At 32.1% G+C, this 20700-nt stretch overlaps 1 protein-coding gene across 1 annotated transcript in view; it reads left to right on the top strand.

Annotated features, from left to right (window-relative positions):
• Positions 1–20386, top strand: part of LOC129950077 (fasciclin-3) — a 412463-nt gene extending 392077 nt beyond the window's left edge. The window contains exons 6-7 of the mRNA XM_056061872.1: positions 10289–10613; positions 19969–20386. Of these exons, the coding sequence (XP_055917847.1) occupies positions 10289–10613; positions 19969–20157 (514 nt within the window). The 3' untranslated portion in view covers positions 20158–20386. The remainder of the gene's footprint in view (positions 1–10288; positions 10614–19968) is intronic.
• The last annotated feature ends 314 nt before the right edge of the window (positions 20387–20700 follow it).

The following is a 20700-nucleotide window of genomic DNA, read 5'->3' as shown; positions in this document are numbered from 1 at the left end:
ATTCAAAAATTTTAAATAATGGCTTTCAACTAATTTTAACTCATAAGAAATATTGTTTTTAACATTCGTAAAATTTTTGAGGAAATTCAAATTGACAGTTTTTTCTAACAATACATTTTTAGGTACCTAAAAATATTAATAATAGTTAATAAAAATTCAAATAAATTTTATTTAAAAAAAACTAGCTGACCCGACACACGTTGTGTTGTCATATAAATAATTTCTAGAGAATATTTTGCTAGAAATAAATAACTAATTGTAAAAGTTTGTATAGATGTGGTATATATGCAAATGGGAAATATATAGAGAACTGTTAACGGTGACAAAATATGAAAATAACAAATTACCAAACAAATATTTGTAATTTATTAATTCTTTAAAATTATAAACATATCGCTAACTAAGACAATACTACCAAAAAACAATATCAATCCCTTAATGCAACAGAGTGTACAATATTTGTTGTGATCCCATCTTTCCCCAATACAAACAAACTGAATATTTTGCCCACTCGAGAGCACGCCACTTATAGTTATCTATGTGAAAAAACATGAAGTGCTCAAATCTAAGCAACAGACAGGGATCTTTTGGCCTATTTTTGATAGCCATTGCAAATGTCAATCTAATTGGAAATTAAAGGCGTTTGAGTTGAATTGGCACATCTGTGAATATAATAGGACTATAATGATATATTTTCAACTCTGAATTTGCCATTTGGAATTATGACTTCGATAACATTTTTCATTAAATTTTAATCAATGATCTCGAGCCGTTGCACAATCGTGGTGGGTTCAAATTACCAAGCAAAATTAACGGAGATCCAACCTTCGGTTGAAAATTATGCGGTGGCATGCCTGGCAAATCCAATGAGTGCAAAAAATCAGTCACCAAGTCTCCTTGTAACAAATGTTGTATCTTGAGATGTAATTCGTGACATCCCTGTTCAACGCCTCAAGCGAATTTTTGTGCGCCATAGTGCATTCATCCCAGATGATAATTTTACACTGTTGCAGACATGTTGACATGGGTTATTTTGAATATTTAGTGGCAGTTTAAGTACTGAATTAGCTGCCTCCATCCAATAAAGTTGCCGCAATCTCAGGAGATGCAATAGCCAATGCGATACCATTATTTGATCGTATTTTAGCAAGAATTGGCGAAATAATAAAATTTTTACCAGTTCCACCTGGTGCTTCCAGAATTCACCTTGTCTTGCCGAAACTGCGAGCATGATGTGGTCATATGTGGTTCTTTGTTCTTCATTCATTAGTGGGACGTTGTGAGCATCAATCGCTGCCATTTCTACAGTATTGTATTGTACTTCACGATTTAATTCAGTGTTTATTAAATAAGATGCATTTCGATTTGGTGAATCCATACCGAGATGACTGAGTGGTAAAATGGCAATGATCATTGTGTACCGTGTACGATGTTGATGCAATTAAACCATAGCACTTAGGAATATTAAAAATAGATAAAAACCTATTCTCAGACCTACAGAATGTATATGCAAAATTTTATTGAAATTGGTTAAGCCATTTCGGAGGAGTATGGCAACTAACACTGTGACAGGAAAATTTTAAATATTAGAATATTGTTTTCAACATTCAGTAATTTTTTATAAAAATCTAACAGTCAGCTTTTTCATAAATTATTATCTACAAAAAATAGTACTCAAAATTGGTAAAAATTGATGTTCGGTCTCGATATCTCGTGAATAATAAAAAACATTGACTTCAAATTAATTTCATTCATCCAATTTTTATTTGTTTAAATCTATATATATAAAAGAAAGTCGTGTTAGTTACACCACTTATAACTCAAGAAGGCAACAAATAGATAATTTGCGACGCAAAACAAGATATTTAGGTGATTTGAATCGAGCAGCGTTTCGATAGATTGCAGCAATGATTACAGCTTCCATCATAGCGTTTGCATTGGGCAAATGGACGTTGTTTGCGAGTATTGTGGTGCATTAAAGCTAAGACTTAGAGAATCCATGTTTCTCTCATGGGCAATTATTTGTGTTGACAAAAGACAGGCTGACCAAAAATATTGTTCATCGATTGGCACTTCAGTAAACTTTAACTGTGATTTTATTTAATTTATGTTAATCATAGAATTTATTAATAAAATAAAATTAAAGATGTTATGTAAATTAGTGTTCAATTTTGTCTATTAAGTCCTTCCTTAATTACTCAGCCACAGTAACGCATGGTCGGGTCTGCTAGTTAGAAATAAAAATTTTGAAGAAATGTTACTAAAATTGGTTAAAATTGTTTTTTGAATACAAATCTCGTTAATCAAAATAGATTTGGAAATCAAACTCTTTTATCATATGCAAAATATTGTTGGTAATTTTTAAATTTTAAAAACTGTGTTACAATGTTACTGTGTTACATTGCTTTAAATGAAAAAGAGACAATGGCCAAAATAGCCATCTATCAGAGTGAGTAACATATACTTATAATATTTTAAGTGATTTAATTAAATTCTTAAATAATTAGTTTTCGGTAGTGCAAAGCTGCTTCGCAGTATTTATAATTAATGTCCCAATTCAGACCATTAAGTAATTTTTATGTTCTTTTAAGGTTAATGTTGGTTTTTCAAAATACTGCATCCTCCAGTTTCTTAATATTGGGCAAATACCTATGAAATGAAACGTGAAAGCATGTTGGCTACAAAGTCTGCAGCAGTTGGTTTCGGCGCTGTTAAAAGATGTTCCATTCAGGTTAAGAAGTTCTCCTCTTGATCGAAATAACAAAGATATTTTTCTGCAACTATTTGTATCGGTGAAATAATTATTTTCGTTGAGATTATAGACTAATGTCGGGTATATAAGGCGATTTTCTGATTCATTTGCTTTTTTCATATAGTTTTCTCTGCGTTTTATATCTATTTCTCTTATTATTTCATACATTTGATTTTTTAGTTCTAAAGGTCTTCCAAGGTTTATAGCGAAAGAAGAGGCAACTGACTCCGCTAGATCTTTCCATTTTTGTATAAAGGGGTGGTTCCTTCCAACCATAGCGTACAGCCCTGGAATGTGGAAGGTTTAGATAACTTTCATAATGTAGTCAACATGGAGTTTTAGTGTGTATTTGTAGAGTGCAGCGAATCCAGTTTTAAGATGAATCATGTAGTTTGGTATATTTTTAGGTAGCTGAAATATCTTTTTAATGAAGAATCTGTGAAGCTTTTTGACTTCCTGGTATTCTTGAAAACCCCAGACCTGGGCTCTATAGCACATCATTGAAGTACCACCTCATAAACTTTGTATTTTACTGAATTCGGCACCTCTTTATTTATTAATAGTAGATTCCAACTAACGTTAATTGCATTTTTTGTTGTAAAAACAATTTTATTCAAGATGTTGTTTCATATTGATTGATATTGATGGAGTTATATCTATTCCAAGGTATTTGTAACTTTTGAGACTTCAATATTTTCTGAACAGTAATACCATTTCTCTCTTTGTGAACAACTTCCTCTCGTATATCCCGCTATCATAACTTTAGATTTATCTATGTTGATAATAAGCTTCCAAAAATTACAATATACCTTCAACTTATTAATCATCAACTGTAAACTTTCAGGTTATTTGGCAAGTAGTATCAAATCATCAGAATGAAGAAGTGAATTTATTATATTCATCAAGAATTTATCGGGAAGTTATCAGTGTGGGTCGCATCCTCTTTTTTTTATTCAATTTACTTTTTGAACATCTGATTTTGGACCATTAGACTATTTTTTAAACACATGATTTTATACGTTTGAAAAGCTTTACTTTACAATTTATCGGCAAATTCGCAGCTTGCAAGCTAAATTTATAACACAAAAAACAGTATCTTAATAAAATATCATTATTTATTTCAATACCGAAAAAATACAACGCTCAATCATGTTTTATAAAAACTTTTGGAGTAAAGTTCAAGACCATAAATAATTTTATTTTGGTCTGGAAGTCTTAATTTTGTCAACTATTATTTTCACTATATGTTGTTTTTAGTCTTATTTTTACTGATTCTTGAACAAAATATTGAAACATTGAAAAAGATGTCTGTAAAGCAGATTAAAATAAAATGCACGACTGGATCGCACTAACTTGTTTATGTATCAGAGTCTGTTGAAAAATATTTCCTTTAAGTATCTTTCCAAAAATTTCTCAAAAAACCTTAATTTTTCATAATCTAATTTAAAATTCGTTAAGAGCGTTTGATTTTAAATTAATTTTGTATGCATAAAATGTTTCAATTTTGGTTTAAAACTATTTCTAGTATGGAGTTATTAACAACTAACTTATACATAAATGGTCGAGTTATTGAATTTCGAAAAAAGTATGTTTATAAAAACAGTGACAGGTTTGATCATCAAATATTAGTTTAACAATAATTAAAATCGGTTGTTTAGTTGTTGAAAAAACCTTAAAATCAAAATAACGGTTCTATGGGAGATGCCCTTCCGAAGCAATACAAATCTTTTTTTTATAATAATTAATAAAATCTATCCGTTTGTTTTTCGTAACATACGAAAATGTCAATTTAAAAAAAATTCTAAGTGAAAACCAACTAAAGTAAACATTTCCTAGCCGTGTTTATTGAAAAATTTAAAATTTACCTCCAGTGAAAAAAACTCAAAACATAAACACATGGAATTCACTGCTTAATTTACGAAGGTTTAAATTAATTCAAGCAGAAACCGACATAAAACTGTGGTATGAATTTTGTTCTGAAAAGTAAAGCTACTGGAATGACTTAATATTTTCGCATACCTTTCACAAGCCGTTTTAATGTTTTGGAGGCTTAGGGAGTCATGTATATGAGAAAGCACCTAAAATCTGACTATTTTTCTATCCGTCATATCTTATCACCTTATTGCAGCATTATAGTGATACTAAAACAATCGTAAGACTGAAGAAATAAGGGAAAAAGTGATGGTAAAGATTTTATTCGAAAAGACTTTCTTATGTTAAAAAAAAAATAAAATACACGACTGATTCCCACGAACTTGCGCCTTTATGCAAAGTCTGTTTAAAAAAGTACCTATATAGATGAAGAAATATACCTGTAAAATGAGTTTGTCTTCAAAGATATAAATGCCATTTAATTTGTCAAAAAACCTCCATTTTTCGATTTTTTGTTTGAAAATCGTTGGACCGATTTTATTAATTGTTTTTTTTTTTTTATATTCACAAATTTTCCATTTTTCCTAAAAAAATTTTTGGATGCATTTTTTATAATAACAATATAAAATACTTGAAAAATATTATGTTAAGTGAAATGGTTGGTGTATTTGAATAATTTTATCGCATACACACCATTTTTTGTCGGTAAGCTAGTTTCATCCCAAGACACAACTCATCCCGTAAATGAAAAATACTTGTAGCCATATGTAACGAAAACAATTGTTTGTGTATTCAACTAGTTTGTTCCAAGCTTTTTCCTTTTTAAAGCTTTATTTTAACTTTATATTAGAAAAACCAGGATGGTAAATAAATTATCCTAAGATAAGAAAGAGGCAGAACATGTATGGTTAAATTGTAAAACGATCACCCATTGGTTGTGAAGTTAGGTATTTGTCTAAAACAAACATATAATAGTTTACTTGGCGTGCTCAGCTTTATGCAGATATGCTGCAATTGTACGGACGTCCTAACGTGTGTACACACACACGCACAGACATCTTTCTTAAAATCTTATATACCGACTCTAGGGACCTTGAAACGTCGAGAAATGTCAAAATTTTCAATTTGACAAATTGGACTCATTACAATAACTTTCTTTGGGAAGTTAAAAATAAAATTTTTGAGAAAATTAAAAAAAATCTATCGGCTTGTTTTTAAGAAAATTAGAATTTTCGTTAAACAAGTTGTATGGGCGCCACTGTTAGTTTTGATTAAAAAAAAAATGCAAAAACGCCTTAGTTTGAACGCAATCGACCCAATGGTTTAGGCTGTAGGAGCGTGGACAGACAGACAAAACAGACCGGACGGAATCGAGGGACCCACTTTTTCGACTCCTCTATCATAATAATAATAATATCATGTTTGATGAAAATCTCGAGTTCGAAATTTTGCACGAATGCAAGTCGCAAGTAAAAATGATGGTAAAGAATCTGTTAGCTCTTTAGAGAAAGCAAATCTCTTTGCTAGGCAGTTTGCCGCCAATTCAACGCTGCCAGTGAGTGTTATGACTCCGCCTGTACTTGAGCGAGTTAATGATTTATGGGGAAAATCTTTCTTCGCACTCGTACTGTAGCGAGAGTCCTTATGTCCTTATCTTATGGTTTATCTCCGAACAGTGGAACAAATCTTTACATAGTTTTGGAGAAAGTTAGATTATTGCACTTGATATTTCAAAAGCATTTGAAAGGGTTTGGCATCAGGCTCTCTTATCGAAAATGCGTGTTTTTGGTTTTCATGAATCCCTTCTTTATTGGATTAGTAATTACCTTTCGAATCGTTCCATACAAGTTGTATTGGATGGATTCAAGTCTGAAAGCAACAAAATAAATGCTGGTGTGCCCCAGAGCTCTGTTCTCTCTCAACACTCTTCTCATTTTTATTTATGATCTCCTGGCTGCAACTTCTAATCCAATACATTGTTTCGCTGACGATAGTACTCTTGGCTTCTTATATTTGTTTTCAGATTCACAACCCTCTTCTTCGGATGTGGAACTGCAGCGACAAAATGTGATAAAGCTTATTAAATTCCGACCGAAACAGCATTGTAAAATGGGGAAATAAGAAACCGCGTGGAATTTAATGCTTTGAAAACGCAATGCTGTCTTGTATCGTTAAAGCGAAATATATCCCCTTGCCATTATCCATCGAGGAAACTGAACATCTCAATATTCGGGGTATGTGTATCACCAACCACCTTTTGTGGAACGATCACATACACGATGTCGCCAAAAATGCCGCAAAATGTTTGGGTTTTCTAAGGCGATGCAGGAAGTTTATTTCAACCTCTGATCTGGCTGTTACCTTAAAGACTTATATACGTCCAAAGTTAAAGTATAACTCCCATATCTGGGCTGGTGCTCCTGCAACTTATTTAAGCCTTTTGGATAGTATTGAACGTAGAGCATTTAGATTGATTGTTGATATTACCATCATAAGATCATGTACGTCACTTGAACATCGTCGAAATGTTTCTCTCGTCTTGCCCTCTTTTACCGGTATTTTAATGGTTTATGCTCTAGAGAAATGGCCAGCTGCATTCCTCCCCTTAAACAGTTCAACCCTAATACTCGCGCTTCAAGTAATGCTTATCAATATACCCTTTAGCCCAACTTCGGTCTTACTGTCAAGTACAGTCATTCGTTCTTTAGCTGTACTATGCGAATGTGGAATACCTTGCCACACTCTGTCTTTCCCAGCTAATCCAATATTCAGGAATTCAAACCAATGTGCACCGACATTTCCTTTTAACCCCTCTCCCCCTTCCTAGTGCTCACACTGTGTCTACATAATAAGGGTAGTACCTATATCCCTTTGATTGTGCGCTTATTATAAAAAAAATCCTAGAAGACGTATTAGAAAATAATTTAAATGAGCAAAATTGTAAATTTAAATATAAATAAGTTTTGGATTCCAACTACAATAAAATTAGGTCCACTGTTGTCAGAAAAGATTTAAATGAACCTGTAATGCATTAAACCTTGTTCAAGGTATTTTATAACCCTTAAATCGTTTAAAATAGGAAAGTGTGGGCTGTAATATGAGCCATAAAACAAAAAATAAAAAAAATTGGTTTTGAAATACCTCAGATGCTAATGCCGCAATTTGATTAAGTTTTTAATATAATCATCAAATTATATACCAATTGATTTACAATGTTCTTTTTTTTGTAAAATTTTCAACAGAACAGTTTTAGAAATACTCAAACAAAACAGTGAGTACAAAATAAATAATTTTTGATAAGCTTTCCGACTTACCTTTTCTTTTTTTTCGAGCACTCAGAAACCTAAAACGAAAATAAAAATAAAATTGATAAGTAAAATGTTTTTGTCCCATTTTTCTTTAATAAGAAGGTCTTAAAAAAATCAATTATTTAAATACCTAAATCTCAACTAAAAACATCTCAAATACAGTCGAACTTCCATAACTCGAACTTCCTTAAGTCGAATTTCTCTATAAATCGAATTTTTTAGATTCTGTTTGATGCCAAATAGAGTCTCTTTAACTGAAACTCTTTCTCCTATTGGGTAAATCCCATTTTATTTAACCTCTTTTCGAAATTTACTAAGGCTACTATAATTATTTTAGGTTTTTGTTCAGTAGATACAATCTTAATTCTATGCTCTTATTTGGGAACCCTCTTTTTTTTCAATTTTTTGGAAAAAAACTTGAGTCCACTGTGATTAATTTCTGTAGTTTTGTATGAAAAAGAGGGATGGCTATTCAGAGCTTGTATGTTTTTCATTTGAACTTCGGTTTTGAACGAGTTACTAGTTTTTATGCTCAAAAGTTCCTAGTTTTGTTTATTTTTTTTAGCTGGAAAAGCAGCAATTTTTGTCTCATTTCTTTGCATCGAAGTTTCTATAACTTGAATTTTTTTCTTTAAATTTGAGAGTTCGACTTATAGAAGTTCCACTGTATAAAAAATATACTGTCAAAATTATTTTTTGTTGGATTTTTTATTTTACTTATTTGTTTCAACTTTTACAAATCTCAAAATTCGATACAATGTTTAAGTCTATAAGGACACTTTAATAGATTATTAAGTCTTAATAAGAACTACCTTAAATTGAAGGCAAAATATGTATTTTTAAAGATGTTACATCAAAACAAAGGTCAAACTATTGAGATCGCTTTAAAAAGTTTTGTAAGAAATCAACTCTTTATTTTCAAATTTAAATTTTATGAATTTTTAAAAAATTAAGGAACAATGATTTTTGAAGATCGGAAAAATTCTGCCAAATAAAACACCAAAACTGAAATCTTCTCTCTCTCTCTCCTTTCTAATAACACTTTCACACTATATTTAACTTTTAACTGCTTAAAAAACTTCTAATATACTAAAATCGGTGTAAATACATACAAAAATATTACATTGTTTTTATGGCTTATATTTCACAAAATCTATCCATCGAAACACTTAAACAATGAACATTTAAAAAGACTACAAAAAATAGCTATTATTATCTATATTTTTTATATACTGCTTATTTGTAAGACTCCAAACAAAAAACAAAATGGTCAAATACACAAAAGATACGTTAAGACTATGATGGCTATTATGGTCTCAACTTAATTACCTTACCATGTGTTTTTACCAATCTAATCTCCCACAAAACAACAAGAACAAAGAAAACTCAACCACAGAAACAGCAAAAAAAACATAAATCCAGATCCTGGATTATAAATAGCCTCAAGATTATACCTCTATATTGTATCTATATACATTATAAATATAACCAAACGCAAGGAGGGAAAAATATGGCAAACCATAAGTCAGTCAGTAGCATATCACGGACGGATGAAATAGTGCCAGAGGAAAGGAATGAACAAATAGCAGACATACTAGCAGACAGGAAAACATAAAAATTAATTAAATTGCCACCCGACTGTTATACACATCCTCGTTCGAATATTAAAACTACTGTAATCCACAACCCACCTACCAACCACCCACCACCATAATATCCTTGTAATATTTTTTTTACAGTTTTTATTCGTTATAATTAAATTATTTTAAAACATTTTCTTTTTTTTGATCAACCTAACGAAAAGCAAAAATAACATATACGAGTATCTATAAGTAGAATAAAATGTATCTAAAGAGCGACGTTCGTCGTCGTCGTCGTAGTTGTAGTCGTCTACGGTAACGGCTTCGGCTTCGGCTTCGACTACGTCTTCATCGCGTTATCCTGAAGCTAAATTTACAGACGAACGTAACGCACGACTGAAGCCTCTGTTGGATAATGATCCTTTGCGATGTACTATAATATTTTTTTCTCTTGTAATTTGTTGTTTGATGTAATTTTTTTTTTAACCAAAAATGGTGTTGGATGGTATTTTTTGTTGTTGTTAATTAATTTAAATAGTTTTCTTTGATTTAAACCAAAACAAAAAACCTTCTTTGTGTGTGTTGAATAATTTTTGTAGCTTAGAGTTTTTTTTTCTATAATTTTGCTGGGTGTATTTTTATGTTTGTGAATTTATTTTTATCCTAGAATCGTATTTTAAGCAAAACAAAAAAAACATAAAAATAAATTTAGAAAAACAGGTAAACAAAAAAAAACATAAATTATTTCAAATCTATGTATGTGTATGTGTATACAGTAGCGACACAGAGAGTGCCGACATTAAGACTGAGACAAAGTCCCATGCTGCCAAATCGCAAAGATTACCATCGTTTTCATCGTTATTCATGAGGAAGAATGAAAAATCCAAAAAGGATTCGACTTTGGCATCAGATCAACCTGGCGGAACTACCAACACAACAACCAACAGCACTACCACAGATAATGTTGAGTATTTGGGTGAATCGAATAAGGCGTTGACAGCGTCGACTGGAGAAGTTGCCTTGAAAGTCCCAGAGGATTCGACTGCAGGAGCAACGACGTCGACGACGAAAGCTGGAAACGACAACACGAACGCACCAAAGGTAAAAATTAATTTAATTCAGATTATTTTATTTTTCTTGAAAATTCCATTTATCATATACATTCCAACAACCCAAAAGGAAGTTTTAATGGTTTAAAATGTGTTGTTGTTGCAGAGGTTCGTAAATTGAAAATTATTATGGTTATTTTTTGAGGAATGTCAATTTAAAGCCTACAAGTTATTATTCGTACAATATTTTAATAAAAAAAGGATCTTCTACCAATATTAAAAAAAAATAATTTTAATGAATTTAAGAGTTTATCCTTATTTTTTTCTATATTTTACAGTTGAATTTAATAAGGAATATTGAAAAATATGAACATAAATGATTATTTTTTGCAATAAGTCCAACTATCATCTAAGGAACTACGAAAGATATGCAATCTATAATAGTTGGTCAGTTTTACAAAAGTATTTGGGACGTAAAAACAGTCAGCTCTAATTTTGTTTTATTGTATCAAAATCTTAAAGCTATCTTAAAGCTTGACAAAATTTTTTATAAAAACTAGCGTCAATTTCAAAAACTTAAAAAGTATCTTACTTTTCGGCCTAAGAACAATTTTACTAATAAATAATGAGAACTTAATCTGAAACCAAGAAAATTAGAAAAAAACTTGGTGTCTTTATTATTATTTTTCATTTTATATAAAACTTAAAACTGCCACCCTGACTGTCCCTCACCTAATCCTAAGAACGTGTGTAAGCCGGCCAAGACCAGACGCCCTAGACTTTAAATGACAATATCAATTTGAAGGCAGTAAAACTGGTTCTCCTGCCTCACTTTATCTCTTCAGTCCCTATCGGAAACAGTCCTACTGAACCAAAGGCACTCGGCTCCGTCCAGTGCTAGGACGTCTCGACTGTAAAGGAGTCGCCTATCTACAGTTTTACGACTGACGAATTAGATTAGCGGAACGGCCTCCCTATCCTGTATCAGCCCTCGATTGTCTAAATAGAGAAAAGCTTCGGGCGGAATGTTGCCACTTAAACGTGTAGTACTTATTGTTGTGGTAGTAAGCCCCAAAAATTAAGCTGTTAGTTGACGACATCACTCTCGCAATGTGACCCCTACCAAGCTTCAGCAAGAACCTGGTTTGAATAGTAATGTTTGTACTCCGACTCTGGTGTTCGGTGTAGTCCAAGACAACGTCGCAGACATTGTCTCTCAAACACCTGAACCTTTTCCATTTGAGATGGGACAACGTTGAACCATACCGGGCATCCATAGGTGTCACTGGCCGGATAAGTGTCATATAGCAAATCACCTTCACCCTGCTGTCAGGACGACTGCTAAAAAACAACAGTTTTGTCAGGGCAAAGGCTCCCCTAGCTCTGGCCAGAGCAGCACATATATGTCTGAAATACAAGTACTGATCCAACTAGATGCCAAGATACTTTACTACACTTTTATTAGCCAGTGGCTGTCGATTTGGTCCAACGATCACTAGATTTTTCCAGTTGTTTCTCGTAACCCTTGAGACTCCATACAGCGGAGTCCTGAACAGAATAGTTTCCCATTTTTGAATGTTGATTTTCAACTTCCAGTCATCGCAATATTGCTGAATCTTTTCGAAGTCACCCTGCAAAAGTGTCTTAATAACTTTTATTTTTGGGGCCGTTCCGTACGCAATTAGGTCGTCGGGGTACGCTATTGACTGAGTCAGACTTGCTATCAGATCACTGGTTTAAATGCTGAATAAGATCAGCGAAATAACCGCTCCCTGTTGAAGACCATTTTTAATATTAAATATTTGAATAGATGTTACATTGCCAATTTTGACAATAAACCGTCTACCATTAAGCTTGTCATAAGGCATGTACAACGGTGGTTAACTAATGCCAAGTCTGTTTAACATTAGATACAGACCCTCTAACCATACGGTGTCGAAGGCCTTCTCCAAGTCAACCAGACAAGCACCCGTACATTGACTTTTAGATTTGTTCCACTGGATATCAGAAACAAGCTTAGACGCAGCATGAATAGTGTTATGTCTCGCTTAAAGGCCGAACTGATTATCCGGAATTATTTTGTTATTTTCAGCCCTCTTGTACAACAACTCTACAAATCCTTTTCTACCAATGTCAATTCTGTTTTGTTGTATTCGTTAAGCATATTTGTTTTATGTAAACCATGAAAATTTCAAAAATCTTAAATTTAGGAAAAAAATAATGATACTCGTATAAAATAAAAGGTTACTTTTCTAAAACTTATTTGTTTATAAAAAAAGGAAGTAAAAATTGTATTTTTGTAAAATCTGTAGTTTACTTAAAGAAGCATTTTATACTGAATAGAAAAAAGTTTGAATTTAAGAAAATAGGCTAAAAAATGTTTTAGCTATCTTTTGAATTACTCTTATTTGTTCTTGATATTTAGTATTTTGAGAACTTTAAATTTTCCTCAATCAACAAAACAAGGACCGAGATATCATTTAGAAGAGATATTCCGTGTTTTTCAAAACACTTTACTAAGTTAGAAAATACCAGTCAAAAAACTGGTACAATAGTCCAGATTTCATGGTAAACAACTCCAGATTTCATGGTAAAAATCAAAAAAACAGAAATCTGGTAGAATCTAACAAGTACCAGGAGACATTTTTTTACCAGATTTCCTGGTAGAAAAATAAAACAGGAAAAAATGTGGTAAAATACTCCAGATTTCGTGGTAAATAGCTCCAGATTTCCTGGTAAAAAAAATATGGTTTTATTTACCAGAAATCTGGTTTCCTGGTAAAAGTTTTGACAGAAAATATTCTGGTAAATATTACCAGCGTTCTGGAAGAAAGTAGTTATTTTCCTGGTAGAATGAAGATTATCTGGAATCTGGTAAATAGAACCAGGAAATTTATTTTCTGGTATATTTTTCCTGGTACATAAAACCAGTCTTCTGGTTTTTATTACCAGAAATACTGGGAGTAGAAAAATTATCTTTTTTTCTGGTAAATAAAATCAGGAATTTCATTGTCTGGTATATTTTTTTGTTAGATAAAACCAGCCTTCAGGTACTTAATACCAGAAATTATATGAGTTTAAGAATTATCTTTTTTCTTGTAAATAAAACCAGGAATTTTATTGTCTAGTATATATTTTCCTCTTAAGTAAAAATCATATTTTAGTACAGTATACCTATTAAGCCAGGAAAAAAATTCCTGTTATATTTTACCAGAATTCTGGTTCCTACATTTTTACCAGAAAAAAATATTCCTGGTATATTCTACCAGAATACTGGGTTTATTCCCGGTATAATTTTTATCAGGAAAAATAATTCTCCTGGTATATTTTAACAATTATCTGGTGTATTTTATCACGAATTCTTCGAAAAGTCTTATGGTAGAATTTACCACGATTTTCTAGAAAATTTTACCAAGACGCCTGGTAGGAATCTAAAAACCACTTTTTCTGGATAAATTTAGCGGGAAATCTGGTAACCGGTACCAGTTTTTTTTTTGAGCGTAAACAGTTATTAGTTCAAAAACGGAAACTTTATTTTAATAGTGTAGCAACCGGTCTCTCATCATGTAAGGACTCAAAAACATTTTGGTCAAAGGTGAGGTTTTTAGGTGCCTGTAAAAATGTTGCATTTTTCGGCTTGCCAGTTGAAAAACTAAAACTTGCTGATCACTTCAAAGTTCTTCTGAACCCGTTATCGGTTAAAAAAACATTTGGATATTCTTTACCTTTAGTGAAAATTCCGGAACTTGATGGGCCAATTTCAATGAAAGAGTTGCAAGATACTTTGAAATCAATGAAAAATGATAAGTCTGCGGGAATCGACGGTATTCCCGTTGAATTTTACAAAAGCTCATCAGCAAATTTTTTGGCTCATATTAATTCATTCTTTAACAGGCTTTTTGAGGAAGAATCTATTCCGAAATCTTTTTTAAGAGCATGGATTTGGGCAAAATTTAAAAAAGGTGATCCCCAACGCCCAGACAACTACAGGGGCATATCGATTTTACCGTGCCGGAAAATATTCACCCAACTTCTATACCATAGGTTGACGAAAAGGGTTGAAGAGAATCAACTACATACTTAGTATTTTTCAAGCCGGTTTTCGATCGGATCTATCAACAGTTGATCATAAATATTTGAACTCACTACTATAGTCAAAATGTTTTTAGAGAACAAAAAAACGTTACGTTTTGTTTATCGATTTAAAAGCAGCCTTTGATACAGTTAACAGGAGTTCTTTAATGTATAAAATTTCGAACCTAGGCTCAACAAAATTTATCAATTTATATAAGCTTCTTATAACCGATACCTCTGCTGCTGTATGGAATGGAAGTAGAATGTCTTATTTCTTCAATACAAGTGATGGTGTTCCACAAGGCTGTGGATTAAGTCCATTAATATTTGCACTATATATTGATGACGTATCCAAAACTTTCCCTAGTGGTATTAAGGTTGGTGAAACAACAAGCTCAAGCATTGTTGTGTTTTATGGGATTTAAGTATAAATGTTGCAAAGTCGAAAATCATGGTGTTTGAAAATACTCATCGAAGAACAACTTCCTAAGAGAAATGGTTTCTGGAACGTGAACCAATAGAAATAGTAAATCTATTCAAATACTTAGGTTTCTTGATAACTCGTAACCTTGATTTAACTCAACACCTAAAAATGCAATCCACTCTGAATCCGGTATGCCACAAGTATTTTATAAAAGTTTAAATTCAAATGCTGATTATATAATAAAAGTTATAAAAAGGCCTGACTCAAATCTTTAAAAACAGATATGCTCTTAGACGTTAAATATCACCTTTCAAAGAATGATCTAGCTTTTAGACACAGTGTAGACTTCGACCTAGATAATACAGTGAAACTGTCGGCGTAAAAGATACGCTTACATTGATTCAACGCAGGTCTTTAATCGTTTATAAGTAATATAAAATAAATAGATATGGCCTAATCGACCGCCTTGTGGGTTTCCAGAGATAACTTTGATTCGCAACCATTTAAAATGACTTAGTATAGTTTATAGAATAAATAAGATTGAAACCATTTAACAAAATGTTTGTAGTTAAAAAAGCAATCTTCGATGTAAAAGTTTGTCAAACGTCTAAACTTAGTCAGTAAAAATACATCCGAATTGTTTTTCGATTTTAAATGAATCAATATAGTTTTCTGCTAGTTCTATTAAAAATGTAGTAGTAGAACGGCCCCTTGTAAGACCTTGATGATTTGGAACGATGGTTAATTTAACACAACAACAAAGTCTCAGATTAGGTTGATTGGCTGGCGATTGATGGCGTTGTCGCAACATTTAGATCAATACAGATCCATTATGATACCCTGAATTATTTTCTTTAAATCAAAAATATTTAAAACTTGTGAGTCTTGTTCTAATCTTTTAGAGGCTTTGATAGACCCTAATGAGCTACTTTCTGAAATATCTTCAAGTTTTTAAAAATTATCAAAGAAGTGTCTTCCTAAGAACTACTTTCATTTCACATTGTATTAGGCAGTGCATTAGAAATGGCAGTGTTTTTTTTTGCTCAGAGAAATAATGGTTTCAAAGTTTTTAGGAATTACTGATAACCTCATTTTCATCTTCAAAAACACAAGAAGATATTGAAAACAATAAATGACTCACACAATTTTCCAGAATACTAGATGGTATACCATCTGTCCATGATATAACAAGTATTGTCAGGGTTTGGTTAGGTTAGGTAAAAGTGGCTGTCCATGATGGAAACGCACACACTTAGGCCAGTTTAATGGCCCATTGTGATACCACATGAATCTTGAGGCTTCCTCTTAAGCTCAATGACACCAGTTTGAGTCCCTTACGAAACGTGAGAGACTGATTATGCTGATATGATTTAGATCGTTTAGATCCTTAAAGAAGAATTCTCCTTGGTAATTCTTGCGTTTTCGAGCCAAAGCAGGGAATGTGCAGAGAAGATGAAGAACCGTTTTTTCCTCTTCCTCGTCCATACAGCTTCTGCAAAAGTCATTTCAGAATTCGCCTTACCGCGTGGCTTGCTATCAAACAGTGTCCGGTTATGAGACTTATAATCGAGCTTATAAGCGATCTGCTTAGAGGTAGCAAGCACCTTGAACGTTTTAAATCTAATGTTGGCCAGTTGGTTTTTGTGACCTGACACGTGGTGATGTTGTTCCACCTGGTGCCTGCCCTCCTCACAGCGTCTTGAATTAGCAACAGTTTACAAGTAGCGATTGGTATGCCATTATGTGCCAAACGTGGTAGATTGTCAGGATAAGATATAAAGTTTGCAATGTTGTCAGTATTAATATCAGGCAAGAAGTAAAAGATTTCAATAGATCCAAGTCTTGGGCTATTGCGCTAAACTTATGGCAGTTTGAAGTGTAACAGCTGTAAGTATCAAAATTGAAGTCATTTTGAAAGAAATTCGGAAAAAAGTAGAATTCTTATCGTGACTTAAGACGTCATCGAGCTTGAGAATAAATATTTAAGGAAATTATTTCAATTTATTACTAACAAGCATCTACCGCGATATTTTGTAAATCAGGTTAAATACTTAATTACAACCATTTTCGACTTCAGCCTCGGTTTTTTAACAATGTTAAACATAGTTTTGTACTTAAGTGTCGTTATCAGTATCGCCTAAGGATGGCTACGATGATAGTCTCAAAACCAGACATTATTTAAAAATATGATACTAATTAGTGTTCTGAAAAATATTATATCCAATATCTCATTATGCATAAGTTTTAATGGCGGATATACTCGAATGAGCTTCACACAAGAAATCCTGTCAGAATATAGGCCCGGAGCGATGTGAAGGACGGACAAACAAACAAACAAACTGACTTTCGCATTTATAATATAAGTATAAATTAATTTTCAAAAATACATTGGATTTATTTTAAGACCTCTTTAAATCTTGGAAAGAAACTAAGATCTTGATTATAAAAGGGACAGATTCAATAAACATTAGGACACAAAAAACATTAAACCATAAGGTTGAAATTTTCAATAAGTGAACAAATTTTAAAAATATCATTATTTAAATGATTTAAGCTTTTTGAAAGTGAACAAATTAGTTCTGGGTGATGATTGTTTTTAGATACACTGGCAATCACTAGGATGAGGCCACATATTTTTCAACCGATTTTCGGTCCGATACCTGTTGGAATTTGTTTAACCCGGAAAATTTTACTACATGAGAGTAGGTACATATTTTCTTAAAACAAAGTGATACAATTATAGGGTTAATTAGAAAAGACCGTTGGAATTTCCCTACATTAATGAATGAGCTACCTAAAGAGGATATAAAAAAGTGAGTCACTAGGATGAGGCCATTGCGAATATTTCGTTGTAGAAGTTCAGATCAGCAATTTTTTTTTTCAAAATTTGGGTTACAATATTTAAGAACGTTTTACAAATAACTATTTTTATTAAATTTCAACTACAAATGGGTTCCGGAAAGACGTTGACAGTAGCAGAAAGAGGACAAATCGATGCTTTCAAGGAAATGGGACTCTCAAGCCGAGAAATAGCAAGGAAGCTGAACAGAAGTAAGACAGTTGTAAACAACTATCTTGCTGATCCTCAAAACTATGAAAAAACCAAAAAGGACGCACAGCCCAAGCACCAACATCCAGAGAAAAGCGGTTAATTTTACGTATTGCTTCAAATTCTACTCAATCAACTACTAAAATAAGGTCCAAAAGCGGAGTATCAGCCAGGATTTCGACAGTCCGAAGGATAATAAGAAAAGATGGTACTATCCAGGGAAGAAAACTCAAAAAGAAACCTATTCTAAAGCAAGTACACAAGGAGCTGCGAATGAACTTTGCAACAGAACATGTCTCTTGGAGCAGTCAATGAAAACGCGTCGTCTTTTCGGACGAAAAAAAGTTTAGCCTTGACGGCACCGATGGTTACAACTTTTATTTCCATGATTTAAGAAAAGAGAAACTAATTTTGGGAAGACATCACAGCCGTACATCAGGTGTTATGGTGTGGGGAGCTATCACCTACTATGGCAAAATCGAATTGGAGTTTCTTTCTCTAACAATGAACGGAAACAGCTACAAATACTTGTTGGAACGCTCATTTCCGAAGATGAAAAATATTTTTGGACCTCTGCATTGGATTTTCCAACAAAACAATGCCCTCATCCACACTTCCAGGGTTGTCAAAAGCTGGATTTATCAGAAAACGGAGAGCTTTTGCCATAGCCACCCTATTTACCGGACTTATCTCGAAAAGTTTATGAAGGCGGTAGACAATTTTAAGGCAAGGACTCCTTAATTGAAGCTATCCGTGATGCCTGGGACGAGATTTCACTTGACTATTTAAAAAAACTTTATGATTCCATTCCAAACCGTCTAATAGAGGTCATATCGAAAAATGGGGGCATACTCATTATTAATTGAGAAAAACTTAATAAATAAATGTTTGAAAACCAAAAACTGTAAAATTTCTTTCATTTTTTTGATATTTTATAAGTTTTTTCATGTGGCCTCATCTAAGTGACGCACTTTTTCATACTGTTTTTAAGTAGCTCTTTAATCAATGTTAATTTTATTACTTTTTTTAAAGAAAATATCTACCTACTCAAATGTAGTAAATTTTTATTGGTACGAAATTTCCAGCAGGTATAAAGAACGAAAATCGGTTGAAAAATATGTGGCCTCATCCTAGTGATTGGCAGTGTACAAGAGGATTTATGTTCAATAATGCTAAGCCCTAGGTCCAGAGATGTTTTATTAGAATTTAAAATATCGTGTCATTGATGAGATCCAAGTGATGTTATGTCGTCAATTAGCCTTGAATCAACTGATCTGAGGTTTCTATTTAATAATAATTCATTGGTGTAAGGGCATTATTACCAAGCAAAATTTGTTAGATATAAGTCACCCAAACAAAGTCTTTCTCCCTGATAAGTTTGTATCTTCCAATGACACCTTTAAACAAAGAATGTTGCTGTCAAGTGCCGATCAAACATGAAAGCAACAAAGAAAATTTCAATAGCTATTAAAATCTTTCAACATCTGTCAAATTTTTGACATATCTGCGACCAAAAAAAGGTGTCTTGACTGTAAAGACGTAAGAACGTTGGGCGTAAATCTCTCTACAATCCATATATTTAGATTTTAGAAACCTTGTCAATTCGACAAATAAGCCCGATTATAATAATTTTCTAGGAAAAGTTAAAAAAGAGCTGATAATCTAGCGGCTAGTGCTTTTCAATATATTATTTTTAATATATTTTAATATATTATTGACAAAAATAAATAAATAAATAAATAAAAACATTTAAAAAAAAAAACTAAACTAAAATTAAATTCTAGAAAAAATCAATTTAATTTTCAACTAAAAAAATTTAAAACAAATATATTCTTATTTATTCAAATATTTTCATTCTAGGATGACAAACAACTCGTTTACGCCGAATTGGTATTGAAACCATCGGACAATAATCAACCCATGCCATCGAAAAGTTCAACAGAATACGCTGAAATCGTTTATGTACAAAAACCAACATCACCTGAAGCTTCAAAAGCTACAGCAGCAGCAACAGCAGTAGAAAAAATCGATTCCAAGGGAAAGAAATAAAATTTCTGTATTTAACCATTTAAATCTCAAAAATAAGTTTAAATATAAATGTTTTTTTTTCTCCTTATATAAAGAGGCATAATAAATAATAAAACAAAATATATATATAGTATAAGCATACATTTAGTTATTAACTTCCATGTCGAATAAATGTAATTATTTTTTACTTAAATTTCATTCACTTTTATACATAAATTCTCATTTATGGGACATTAAATAAAAATAAAAACAAACATAAAACACAAAATACAAAATACTGTATTCAATTTGTAATATTTCGTTTTTTTCTATAAATTTAACGTTTTTATATTGTAAGCTCAAAAGAGGATTTAAATATCACACGCACTTAAAAAATAATCGTAAAAAAACAGACGCACACATAAAATTTATAAATAATACTTAAGATATCTATTTTTTAGGTATTTTATTTTTTGTTGTTTTCGTAAAACATTTCTTATTGCACAAACAATTATTTTGAAATGTATCACCTTGTACTTGAAATGACATTAAAGAAATATTTATTCATAAGTGTAATTATATTTT

Source organism: Eupeodes corollae, chromosome 3 (genome assembly GCF_945859685.1).
Source record: "Eupeodes corollae chromosome 3, idEupCoro1.1, whole genome shotgun sequence".
Classification (NCBI taxonomy): Eukaryota; Metazoa; Arthropoda; class Insecta; order Diptera; family Syrphidae; genus Eupeodes; species Eupeodes corollae.
The sequence above is the reverse complement of the archived record's forward strand: the minus strand, read 5'-3'. Positions and strand labels throughout refer to the sequence as shown.